This window comes from Terrapene carolina, unplaced genomic scaffold (assembly GCF_002925995.2).
Source record: "Terrapene carolina triunguis isolate 2854851 unplaced genomic scaffold, T_m_triunguis-2.0 Scaffold23, whole genome shotgun sequence".
NCBI classification, from domain to species: domain Eukaryota; kingdom Metazoa; phylum Chordata; order Testudines; family Emydidae; genus Terrapene; species Terrapene triunguis.
The window spans coordinates 15,379,406-15,393,165 of record NW_020664374.1 but is presented as its reverse complement, the minus strand read 5'-3'; the positions used below and the strand labels follow the sequence as shown (position 1 = coordinate 15,393,165).

General features: G+C 40.5%; 1 protein-coding gene across 2 annotated transcripts in view; it reads right to left on the bottom strand.

Moving 5' to 3' along the window:
* The window catches only part of LOC113406148 (glycine receptor subunit alpha-2), a 162,624-nt gene extending 149,085 nt beyond the window's left edge, over positions 1 to 13,539 (bottom strand). For both annotated transcript variants that reach the window (XM_026649104.1, XM_026649107.1), the window contains exons 1-2: positions 13,472 to 13,539; positions 11,180 to 11,313 (exon numbers count right to left, since the gene is read on the bottom strand). In XM_026649104.1, coding sequence (XP_026504889.1) covers positions 11,180 to 11,313; positions 13,472 to 13,539 — 202 coding nt within the window. The remainder of the gene's footprint in view (positions 1 to 11,179; positions 11,314 to 13,471) is intronic.
* Positions 13,540 to 13,760: the final 221 nt, after the last annotated feature.

Below are 13,760 nucleotides of genomic sequence, written 5' to 3'. Positions count from 1 at the left end.
TGATTGGGCAACAAAATGGCAAATGAAATTTAATGTGGATAAATGTAAAGTAATGCACATTGGAAAAAATAAGCCCAACTATACATACAATATGATGGGGGCTAATTTAGCTACAACTAATCAGGAAATAGATCTTGGAGTCACAGTGGATAATTCTCTGAAGACGTCCACGCAGTGTGCAGCAGCAGTCAAAAAAGCAAACAGGATGTTAGGAATCATTCAAAAAGGGATAGAAAATAAGACAGAGAATATTTTAATGCCCTTATATAAATCCATGGTACCCCCACATCTTGAATATTGCGTACAGATGTGGTCTTCCCATCTCAAAAAAGATATACTGGCATTAGAAAAGGTTCAGAGAAGGGCAACTAAAATGATTAGGGGTTTGGAATGGGTCCCATATGAGGAGAGATTAAAGAGGCTAGGACTTTTCTGCTTGGAAAAGAGGAGACTAAGGGGGATATGATAGAGGTACATAAAATCATGAGTGGTGTGGAGAAAGTGAATAAGGAAGTTATTTACTTGTTCCCATAATATAAGAATGAGGGGCCACCAAATGAAATTAATGGACAGCAGGTTTAAAACAAATAAAAGGAAGTTCTTCTTTACACAGCGCACAATCCACTTGTGGAACTCCTTGCCTGAGGAGGTTGTGAAGGCTAGGACTATAACAGGGTTTAAAAGAGAACTAAGATAAAATCATGGAGGTTAAGTCCATTAATGGCTATTAGTCAGGATGGGTAAGGAATGGTGTCCCTAGCCTCTGTTTGTCAGAGGGTGGAGATAGATGGCAGGAGAGAGATCACTTAGGTTCTTTGAGATGTGTAGTCCCTATGTGCACTCCACACATGGGATACACATGCTCACCATGTGCCCAACTTCATAAATTCTTCAAAGTAGTGTCCATTGGCCCGCACATACACAGTAGTTCTCCTTGTGCTCCCAGCCAAGAGTATAAGAGGCAGTGCAGGTCGACGCCTCTCCAGTTCCTCTTTTGACCACAAATCCAACAGGATCTGAAGCAGAGGGGTGGAGGGAGGGTAGTGGAATACAGATAGGGACAACACATCTTGAAGACCCTCCAGTTACCGTAAGTAACCTCCATTTCTTTTTCAAGTGATGGTCCCTATGTGTCTTTCTCACATAGGTGATTGGCAAGGAGTGTCAGACTGAAGGTAGATGCGAGGAAATTGGTAGCAAAAATTCTTGCAATACTGCTGATCCCACTGCTACCAAGGCATGAACTAGGGTATAGTGTGTCACAAACATGTGGACAGAACTCCAGGTGGCCACTCTGCAGATGTCCTGCAGCAGAATGTTTGATAGGGATGCCATGGAGGCAGCTTGTGCTCGCATAGAATGAGCTGTGACAGCTCCAGGGAGAGGAACTTTTGCTACCTTTTAGCACTGTAAAATGCATCCCAAAACCCACTTAGAATCCTCTGGGAGGATATGGCTTGCCCACACAATCTCGCTGCTATGGCGATTAAAAAGTCTCAGTGATTTCCTAATGGGTTTGGTTCTTTGCAGGTAGAACGCCAGGGCATGCCGAACATCAAGGGAGTGAAGTCTGTTATCTTCAGAGGAAGAGTGGGGTTTCAGACAAAAATACAGATAAGTGTATTATTTGATTGATACAGAACTCAGAACTCAGAACCAATCTCAGGGAGAAATTTGGAGTGTAGTTGGACAGAAAACTTTTCTTTGTGAAACACTGTATAAGGAGGATCCGCCATGGTAGCTCTGAGCTCACTGATCCCCCTGTACAAAGTGACAGCCACTAAGAATGCCACATTCTTCATGGCACACGTTGCCAGGGGTTCGAAAGGCAGACCTATGAGTGTCAACTGGACAAGGTTAAGGTCCCATTGAGATGTAGGTTTAAGCACTGGTGGGAAGGTCCTGATGAGATCTTTCATAAATCATATTGTAGCAGGGTGAGGAAAGATGGAACATCTTTCCACCAGAGGGAGGAAGGCACTAATCACTACTACGTTTACTCACAGCGAACTAATAGAAAGACCTGAAGTCTTCAGGGACAGAAGACAGTCTAGGATAACCAGGATGCTTAAGGTATCCATAGAACATTGGTGGAGTTGTGCCCAGGCCAAAAAGCATCTCCATTTGGCCAGATAGTAAGTTCTAAAAGAATCCTTTCTACTTTGATTGAGGATCTTCTGAATGGGGGCCACGCATGAGCATTCTATTTCTGACTCCATCCAAACACCAGGCCATGAGGTGGAATGAGCTCAGATTGGGATGTTTGATTTCCCCCCCATCCTGGGTTAGGAGATCTGGGAATGGGCAGATTCTGACTGGTGAGAGGGAAGACATTGTTGGAAGTTCCATGAACCAGAACTGTCTGAGCCAGTAGGGAGCTAGAAGAATGATGTTGGCTCTGTCAGACGTATCTTCCCCAGGACTTGTGGAAGTAGGGGAATGGAAGGAAAGGCATATCTGAGGATGTTCACCCAAGACAGCAGACAAGCATTGCCCTTGGAGTTGTAACCCATGCCTCCTCTGGAACAACGTAAGCACAACTTTATGTTCATTTGGGATGAAAAGAGATCCAATAGTTGAGTAACTTACTGTGCAAATATACTGGGTGGGGGGTGTCTCCCTGGCGAGGATGGGAGAGGGCCCTCATAGCTTTCTCCATCAGGTGCTTTCATAGGTTAAGCTCCAGGGCTTCTTGAGTTCTGGGTGGGAAGGAGCAACAAATACTGCACTTTGCAGAGATATGCACCTCACCCACACAGTACAGGCACCACTGATGTTCATTACTAATGGAGAAGGAGAAAGGGCAGAAGATGCAATTCTTGAATCCCAGGACTCTGTGCATAGTCCTGGAGCCAGGGAGGGATTCCCCAACTGGGGGAAAATAAATACTTTAAATACTAACTACTAAGCCAAGATATATTACTAGTTACAAATGTTTTCTTTCTTTGCAAGTTATACAAAAGAGTGAAGGAGGACACCATTCCAACTCAGGCCATGCAATGGTAAGAAGGAACAGGAGAGGCATCGACTCACACTGCCTCTTACATCCTTGGTTGGGAGCACAAGGAGAGCTACTGGGCATGTGCAGGCCAACGGACACTGCTTTGAAGAATTTCTGGATTCAGGCGCCTGGTGCGCATGTGTACCCCATGTGTGGAATACACACAGGGACCAGCACTCAGAAGAATGTCCTGTTCTGTTCATTCCCTCTGAAGCATCTGGCACCAGCCACTATTGGAAGTCAGGATACTGGGATAGGTGAACCATTGATCTGACCCAGTATGGCCATTCTTATGTTCTTGTGTATATGTAAGTTTATATATAAATACATAAACACATTATATATCTATACACATTAAATATATATATGTCAATTGCATGTGTTTTCTAAGGCAATCGGAACACATCAAGATGTTAGCTGGGTGAGTAATTCCAGTGCATCAACCTCCATTGCATGAAATATTTAAATCTAAGCAGGATATTTAGCTATTTGATATCATCAAAATAAAACAATTTAAATAGAATTTTATCGGAAGATCACTGTCTCCTTCTTTGATATCAAAGATCTTGGGTTTTGCTTTGACATTTGTTTTTCATAAATTCCCTCTGTAGTTTAAGTGGCAGCAGCAGACCAATATTCCATAGCAACAGTCAAATCCACTGATATCACTTAATTAAATCACTGATTCTGAATAAAGACAACACACCATAATGACAGTGATCACTTTCAGTCCATGGAACTCCTATTGGCCTCACTGGTATATTGGAAGAGAACCCTAAATTAAAGAGTGATGGGCACGAAACATAAGCCCCCATCAGTGCCCTTGCAGACTATAGCAGGTATACAGGAATTTAAACAGAAATAGAAAAGAGGATGTTCCTTGCATAGCTATGGTAAATATAGGTTTATCCATTAAAACAGAAGATGAGCGGTGCATGCCAACAGACTGAGGCTGGATTGCATTCCCTTTACTGTGTTTCACACAAAGGATAAAACAATTGTTTATTAATAGTTTGTTTTTATATACAGCCCAATTCTTCACTCAGATATGCACACAACTTCCTCGGAAATCAATTGGAAGTATTTCAGGGCAGAATATTGTTCATTGTTCATGACATTTATCCCCATAGCGGTGTTCCCCCTAACGCTCACAGGCAATGGCAGCATATATGTAGGGAGGATGACTGCGTGGCCATGTCCCCAGACTGACAGATCATTGGCCAGGGCCATCCACCTGCTCTCAAAGGAGAAGCCTGCCTATTTACAATGTGGATGCACTAGCAGGAGGGTAAGCTGCATCCTTTTGCTCCTTTGATGCACCCAATCAAGAAATCACAGGATTTTTCCATCTGTTAGATTTGTCCCTTATGGATCTTGAATGGTATGACAAATACCCATTTTGTCTGGTCTTATGAGGGATGTTAGCTGCTAGCCATTGAAGTCTGGCCTTATGAAGGTTGTTAGCCATGCTCAAATATAGCTCTCCAGGTTCACAGCCAATGCTGCATGGTGAGGTTTTCAATTTTTATCTGTTATATTTTACAGGAGTTTTTAAAAAGGTATTTATTTTAAATTGGCATCTTTTGATCCATGTTGAGTCATTTGCCTCTTCTTAGCACATCAAGAAATGACATTGTCATGTGTCAACTGTGGCTCCATTCATTCCCCTTCCCTTGTCACATAATGCTTCTCTTCCTCTTGTTACATGCTAATTTATTTCAGGTACTTGCAGTAGACAAACAAGCAATGGATTCAAACATAAGGGAAAATTTGACACTTGATGCCAAGGAGTTAAAGTGCATAAACAGCATTTCCTGTAACATTTGTGAGGCTAATTTTTAGTCCATGTTTATTATTCCGATTTAACCCCACTGACTAAGCACGAAAATGACATGGCACAATTATAATAGCAAGCTACTCTTTCACAACTACAGCCATTACACGCCCAAACTTCCTCTCTCTTCACAAGACTTCAGTGAGTTTCACGTGCGCTCTTGCCCCAGAAAAAATAGCTTTGGGGCAAGATACTGCACAATATATTGCAATAGCAGCACTACACTATCTAGTGGAAAAGGAAAGTGCACTGCTGCTGGACCCCTAAATGTAAGTGCACACAAAAAATGGAAAGATTCTTTAACAAATCATGACTTAAAGGAAAACAGCTAGATGTAACTATAGCTCTAAACATGAAGTTTAACAGCATCACTGTAACCAACACTGTTAACCTCTTCTATGCCAAAATAGAGTGTACCCTCAGAAACAATGGGGCCAAATCCTCCCCACCCCATGCCACACACAGACATCACCACCCCCTGCCCCATTCCACTTGCTTAATGCTGCCCCAAAGCTCAAAGCAGGCAGATAATCATCTTAGTCAACCAGATGGGGAGGCCCCTGGTATAACTGGATCTAGACCATCACTCTCTCCTGCAGAGGCATGTGCAGGATCGGTCCCTGGATTGGTGAATTAACACATAGGGCTGGATTTTTCAGGGAAGCTGAGAAGGGTTGTGAGAGAGTGACTCTGAATCACTGATAGAGCCTGGTGCTTTGTTAATCCTCATGATTCTTTAAGGAATTAAGCCGAGGAGAGTGGAGTAAAGCTGAAGGGAGATGGTGCTTGTGGGCTGGTGAGAACATTACGCTCAACAGCCATCATGAGCCATTGGCTGTGAGAAAAATAGATTCACCAAAGCTCGTGCAGGGAGATGCATGTTACTTCCCACTGCACCAGCTAATTCTCCTGTGCCCCAGAAGGGAACTGTCTTGTGAGGTCAGCATGTCAAAGAGGTCCTGTATTCTTACTGCCACCCTCCCTCAGAATTTCCACTTAGGTTTTAGATTACAGGCAGGATTACATGGAAGACTCATTGGCATAGACTACGGAAAAGATGTGTTAATACATCTTCAGGTCACGCAGACCACTTTCCCATCTTGTCCAGCACTGCCCACTTGTTGGGCTGTCTTTGTCATCTATGTCCCCCACCCATCCCCCCCAGCAAAAGCCACTGGTTCCCTGCCTCTGAATTTATGTCAACACAGCCAGGCTGAATATGATGGTTAGTTCCTCACAGCTTCACCTACTCATATTTTCCTTTAGCTGCAACTATTAAGCGCACTGGAGCGAGCTGCTCCTGGCTGGCAATAGGAGTAATTGAAAATCCTAAAATAAATCTAAGACATTCACTGAATTGCATATAAGTACCTATGCCCACTGAACCAGATCCTGAACTTGTGTAAGTCAGTATAGCTACTCTGAAATGAATGGAGATGTGTTATTTACACCAGCTGAGAATCTTACCTCCACTCCCTTTCATGCCCATTGTCCTGCCTCACCTGTGGTCTTTTCAGTGTGGATGTAGAGAATTGCCCACATTGGTGAGGGCTGTGTTCATTTTTTCCTGTTTTGTTAAACCTCAGTGTACATGTACTGAGCAAACAGTGGAGATGAAATCCTTGCCCCATTGAAGACAATGAGAGTTTTGCCATTGACTTTGACAGGGCCAGGATTTCACCCAGCACAATACTGATATTTTGGTTGGCTCTTCATGCTGCTTTCAGCAGTGCTCAGCAGCCTGCAGGATTGAACGATAGTGAGAATCCAGTGCAAACTTCTGCTGAAAGACTGTCAGATGTGTTCATTCCTACTTCATTTGGTGTGAAGGACAGATTATTATAGCTGGAAAATGGTTTTTCATATTTGATTTGCTGTAGTGTGTGTTTAAATTTTAAATTTGTTTTTAGACTATACAGTTGTAACAAATGGAAATTAAAAAATAATTAAAATAACTTTAAAGATCAACAAATGCAAGGAGATTCTAATTTTAGGCTTCTGTCACCCCCATGATCCATGTTGTGATTAAGTTGTTGATATGCATGGTCATCATGCCATTGCATGTGCTTTTGCACGTCATGCTGAGTCAGCCTGAGGTGAACAGGTGGTAATCCATGATAGAACACTGCAACATTACTTCATTATCTCCTGGTCTTATCTACCAGAAAGCATATCCTTGGCTATCATATTACAGCACAGATGCCCTCTTCCATTACTACAGCTATCCCTAAAAAAAATGAAGTAAGTTAAAGAGAAAGTGCCCCTCTCCACTTAGAATTTCTTTGTTTTTGTAATTTAAGACAGGATGTTAATATTATGTTAGTGAACTGTATGTGCGGGACAACTTGCACTTATTAACTTTTAGAAACAAAGTTCTCCTGACAAGGTAGCTAAAAGAGAGAAACATCAACTTGAGTAATAGCACCTGATCCAATGCTGACTTGAGTCAATGGAAGGATTCCCATTGACTTCAATCAGAATTGGATTGGGCCTTTAAATATTTATGGTTTAACATTCATCTCACTGGCCTTTGTTAAGCTATTAGGACCTTCAAATTAAGTAAATGCAAGATAAAGTGCAGGCCACCTAGGAGTATGTCTACACTGCATTTAAACACCCGCAGCTGGCTGTGTCAGCTGACTCGGGCTCACCGGGCTCAGGCTAAGGAGCTGTTTAATTGTGGTGTAGACATTTGGGCTTGGGCTGGAGCCCAAAGTCTGGGACCCTGCAAGGGGGGACGGTCCCATAGCCTGGGCTCCAGTCCAAGCCCCAACATCTACATGGCAGTTAAACATCCTCTTAGCCCGAGCCCCGCAAGCCTGAGTCAGCTGGCACAGGCCAATCACAGGTGTCTAATTGAAGTGTAGACATACCCTACATGTTTGACTTAGAAGGCTCAAAGCAAGGAAATTCTTAGCTGAGACTGCCACTGTGTCCTTAACTCTCCCTGTGGTGCCCATCATGGTGACAATCACTCTCACCCCCTGGTGGTTTTGCACACAATCTCTTATTAGGCCTATAGGAACTGGGAAACAATTTTCTATTCAAAATAATGGCAAATGACAGTGATAATTCATAAGGTCATTAGAGTAGAAAAGACTCTACACGAAACAGTATTGTTGCTAAAAGAGCTAAATGTCGCCTTGTGTCATCAATGTCTGATATTTAAATTATTTGATATTCACCTTGTTGCTTTCACTTAATCCATCTGAATTTTTTATTCAAGAATGCAAATGAGAAAAATTACTCTATTTGGATAAAACATTTTGCTTAAGTGAACAATCATTTTTCCCTTATGCTAAAGCGAGTTGCCTTTATGTCAGAAGTTAATCAAATAGCTGTTTTCCAGTGACTCAGACTTTGAAACCTGTCATATAAATGTATTTAAATTAATGTACATTCAGTAGCATAAAATAAGAGGATGCAACAGAATTGCCTTCTTCATGAATACCAGACTCTTTTCTGACAAAGCAAAAAATAGCAGTTATAGACCAGAAAAAAAGCTGTGTGATTGAACTGTTATTGATATGAAGCAGAAGTAATCTGGATGAATGCATAAACAATATCCAAAATACTTTGGTTCACAGTTTCTTTTTTAAAATGCAGTTAATAATATTTACCTGTTCCATAACCATATGCAAAGTCAAATAATAGACCTATTTTAAGAGGCTTCTCTTTCGAACACCTTTTTGGCTTAAAATGATTGAATATATTGTTTTCAAATATACACTGTAATGAAGAATGTAATAATTTGACATTTTACACTTTAATACATTTCTGCTACTTTGAATGTTGCTATTGTATTGATGGATCCGATCACAAAAGCAAAGTAAAATAGATCAGTAAAATCTTAGAAACTGAAATATGTTTTGTAACATGATCATAATACTGAACTCAGTACAAAAACACCTTTATAATATCCAGATTCGTAACAGAAATTCACTATGATCCTCCCCACAAGCCATCTGCCTTTTTATTTATTCATGTGTTTATTTTAAGGGGAAATTATGCAAAACTAGAAAGACAATGCTTTCTACTTTTGTACTTTTGGGAAAATTTTAATGAGATCTGGACATTGGCCAAAGTTGTGTTTTTCAGCTAACTAACTGGAACCTGGAATCTATAGTAAATAGGCCACAAGGCTGCTTATGGTTATTCAGGGATTTCACTGGTGGCGTGAAGTTCAAAACTCCATGCATAGCATCTTCACTCTGGTTCACCAAACATGATGGCTTTGTAGAGAGGATAGGACGATAGAAAAGAATGACATAACCTGTTAGACCCCTCACAGAAAGATTCAGAAGAAGGGAACTTGTGCAAATATCGAAGCTGAATTTCTGATTTAAAAATGCTACAAAGTGAAGTTCTGCTCTGAAAAATGACTTTGTGGAAACAGCACTGGGGGGGTTCTGTGTTTATTGACATCCAAGGCTTAACTGTGCCTTGCAGGCACAGCCCTCCTTTGGAATCAGTGGGGAGCCACCACCTCCCTGGGGGAACATTGAAAGTAACTCATGTCAAGCACTTTGGAATGGAACAGCATCCCCGCTTTTATTGGATGTAGCTTATTATCTCCGACGCAGCCAGTCAGCTCTGCGTACCAGTGCACTGAAAGAGAGAGCCACAGGCCTCTCTGCTCCCACCCTTCTCCCTTGGAGGTGCTACATGTCTCCCAGGAAGTAGGGAAGAAGCAATCTGTGCACCCTGGTGTATACAGACTGCTATTGTGTCTGGTCTGATGTACACAAGGTGTAGCATGGGATGGCTTATTGCATTCTCCTCCCCAACTATACCCCCATGGAATGGCCAGGCAGAATCTGTCCTTAACAATTATTTATCTGTTCAATTCAGGACAAATTCTGCCTTCCTTTACACCCTGTCAAACTTCACTGAAGTCCATGTGAGTGCATGGGGTGTGAGTGAGAGCAGAAAATGATTTGGAGTTGTTGTTTTTACTATAACAACACAGCCCCTGCTACAGGAAAGCACTTAAGCACATGCTAAGATGCCATTAATGTCAATGCCTAAGTGCTTTCCTGAATTGGGGCCACAGTTTGTCTGGCAGTTTCTTCAGCTTTACTTGGAATCTGGAATTCACACTAGCTTCTTTCTGGCTCATGCATCATAAACAGTAAAAAAGATTCCACATTCCAAATTCGGCAGTTTGCACAGGAGGGAGTGAAGGCAGAAAATGGTTCTTGATTTGAAATTTAATTAACATTGCTGTCACTGATGTGTGAGCTCCCTCTCTCATACTAGCAGCATCCACTGGCTGAACAATATTCTTTCATGCCAACAGCTTTCATTGCAGAATTAATAGGAGTAAAAAGTAGTAAAAAAAATGGTAACCAGAGCCAGCAGATATGCATCTGAAATACACACAGGGGAGCAGACCTATTGAGGAAAAGCACATTTTCACATCGTCACTTTTCAAAAAATAACTGCACTTTGAGCTTAGATTTCTTTGTTTTAAAAAAAAGGCAGTTTGGTAGAACTGTAGAGCTCTTGAGCCATTCTAAATGCTTAAAAGAAAACTGGATGTCCCCTCTTCTTGTCTGGGGACCGAATCCTGAACTCACTGGCATGAATGTTGAAAGGGCAAAAGCAGTGGAAACACTGCTTATCCACTGACTAGTGGCCAAAGCTGTGGAAGCCTCAGCATCTGCAGCCTCACATGTGCTGATGCTAAGATGCTTATGGTCATTCTCCACACAGCAAAGAAAATGGTGTGAGAATAGGGCAGGGCAGGGAGTGGCCAAGCCAAAGCACAAACCTAGGCAACCCTAAATCAGCATAGGAAAGGAGAATTGGGCTATGTCCACTATCCTACCCCATAGCCAGTAATGGCTGGAAGAAGTCTACTATGTGGGTGCCCTGGCCCCTAATTCCTTCATCTCCCTCAGAGTTTTACATGAGCACAGCCCTTTTACTTGGGCTTTGCTTGAGAGTTCAGGATTTAGCCCTGTATGTCTAGAAACTTCAGAAATCAGCAAATCCAATTGTATTTAGTAAGGGAACCTGGAACATACTTCTGTTTATTGTTTAGCTCAGTAACTAGAGAGATTTACAGAAGTGACTTCTAGCAAAACCAAAACCTGGATCCTTTACAAATATTATTTAATGTATGGCTACATTCCAAAAGACGGCTCCATCTAAAGCACCAGGAGCCTGATTCTCCACTGTGCTTCTCCAGTTTTATGTCAATGAAATAATTGATTTCAATGGAATGATTGTTCTGCAAAAGTGGAATAGTGGAAAGGAGAATCGGGCCACAGATGTAAAGTTATCAAAACCCATAGTATGTCAAAAAGACTTCCAATTAGTTGATCAATAGAGAAACTTACCTTTAAAATTTGGTCTGATTCTTGCATCATATCCTGATGTCCTTCCCATCAATTTGTCCAAAAAATCTGAAGGAGACAGGGTCTGTGAGGGGGATTTTCCAGATCTGGAATCATGTTCTTTACAGAAAGCCGCCCTAAACAAATTATTAGCCACCATTAGCGACTATTCAGCTCTCGTTGCCTTTATGTTTAGGGAGGAAATTATAATACTCTTTACAAAAATCTTCGTCAACATTGATTGTACTAATGAATAGATAGGTAGAAAATGGATCCTTGTTTTCATCAGAAAACTTTATTTTAGAAGTGAAAATAAGTTTCAAGTAAGAGAAATATATCAGTGCATCACAATTTGCTCTATAGAATATTTAGACTATAAAAAGAAAATTGTTAAAACTGTAGGATTTTAAATAGATGTCTTCAACTTATCTGATTGTTTAAAACATTCTCCTGAGGACTTTGATCTCCCAATTCATGTTATTGTCAGAGTTACATGTATGCTACTGAAACCATTTTCACTTTAAGCTGGTCCTAAGGTGGCTTCAAACTTCCATACCATGATTGGCAAAACTCATCGCACAACAGTGAAAATTGTTGACTTTGTTAATATCCAAAACAGAACAAAACAAAAACATGGGAGCAGCAATAGTCTTTACAGATTCCATTTAAGTTGGTTTTAAATTGTGTTAATTAAAGACCCAATTCTTTACCAGCTGTGTGTTTATTTTCCCTGAAAAGAGTTTGAGAAGCAAACACATCTGATTTTAATCTTCTACCCACAGCGAACAATGATAATGGTCCTTTCCCCCATCTTTCCCTTTAATTGGTTTTTAGATCCAGACTTTTTTGAATAGGTCTGTGTCTTGAGGTTTTAGCATTGTTAATAGTACCACCATGCCTTTGTAGCTTTGTGTATACAGCATATTAGATATTTCAGGGGAAGGGAATCTCAGATGGTTGTTCCCTAGAAAAAATAAACTAGAAGCACTTGAACAAATTTGGACTGCAGGGACATGAATTCTGTCATAACCATTATTAAATCAGTGAGTTTAAAAATATGACTAATTCATTTGGTTCCTAAATTATCTGTTTTATATTTTAATAGTATCTCTGAGAGGTATCAGAAGTAATCCTATCACAATGTCTTCTACAGTATTGGTGTATTTAAATATGTGCCCAAAAGACATCATTCACTTTGAGCAGTATTTCTTGTTACTATTTTTTATCATCAATGCGTGTGTACCTATCTGCAAACAGCTAAACAAACATGATGATCTGAAATCTAAAGGAAATAAAATACTATTTCCCCCCACTAAAATATTAGAATTGTTAGAATACTATGTTGTCTTCAACATTTGTGATATTATCAGGTTCCATTTGTGATATTGCGGGTTCCATTTTTCTGACAATGACTTGGTACTGCTTTTGATATTTTAACAACGACAGAAATTATTCTCCACTTAACTGGTATAAATGTAATATACAATAATAAAAAAGTGGGTAGCCATTCAGTATACTTATTTGGAATGACCTAACACAAATCAGTTGTGTTTCCACTTGGAACCACCATGCTGAATGATGTGGCCATCCCAAACTTGTGAATATAAATAATATTTCACTCTGTCACTGTACACACACACACACACTTTGTATATGTGCATACATATATACTATACACACACACACACAACATATTACATTAATGAAACTCAGGTGAACCATTGCTTTGACAAATAACCCTCCAATGTTTTTTTGGAATGGTAAGAAAAACTCAATAACTGAAGCAATATCTCCTCTCTTCTTTGAAATTTCAAGAACATTCCTATATACTGCTGCTTGAAGTAAGGAGTGTAAAGGAATTATTGATTGGTCCAAGGTCTTCCCAGAATCAGAGGGCTGGTTCTGTAGATACAAATAACCACATCCCTGACAAGCTTGGGAGATAAAAACAGGGCAACCTACTAAATAACTTCCAGTGGGAGTGGAGAGAATATATTGCATTCCAAAAGGGAAAAAACGATGAAAATGTTGTTCAGCTATGTAGACGTTATTAATATGGCATTGTAAAAACGTGTCTTTAAATCAGAGAAGTGGAAAATGTATTGCACAAACTTGGATTTTTGGTGTGTGTTACCAAGCAACGGGGCTCTTCCAGTGTAAGAGGTATTGCCTATATAAAATTAATATGAAATACTTTCAGACGTAGCAAATAAACTAGGTTAATGTAACGTGGTTGCTTATAGCTATGTTTTCCACATCTTTTGGTAAATATCAGCATACAGTTATTTCACCTACCTGAAGTGGTTTGTCTCTAAGAAAAATGCAAACAAGGCTGTCAAAATTTTCACTAGCTTCCCGTTCATTCCTCCTGTTTTGTGTGATGATTATGGAAAATATCCCAGAAACGATTCCAGAGAGAAGCAGGGGGAAGTACCTTGTGCTGTCTAGATTCCCAAATCCAGCAATAATTTGATTTTCTTGACAATCAAAAAGAGGAGATCTGGATGTCTACAAATTGGGGGTAAAAAATAAGAAGTGCCAGTCCTCGGAATCATGGTCAGGTCAAACCCAGGCTCATCCCCAG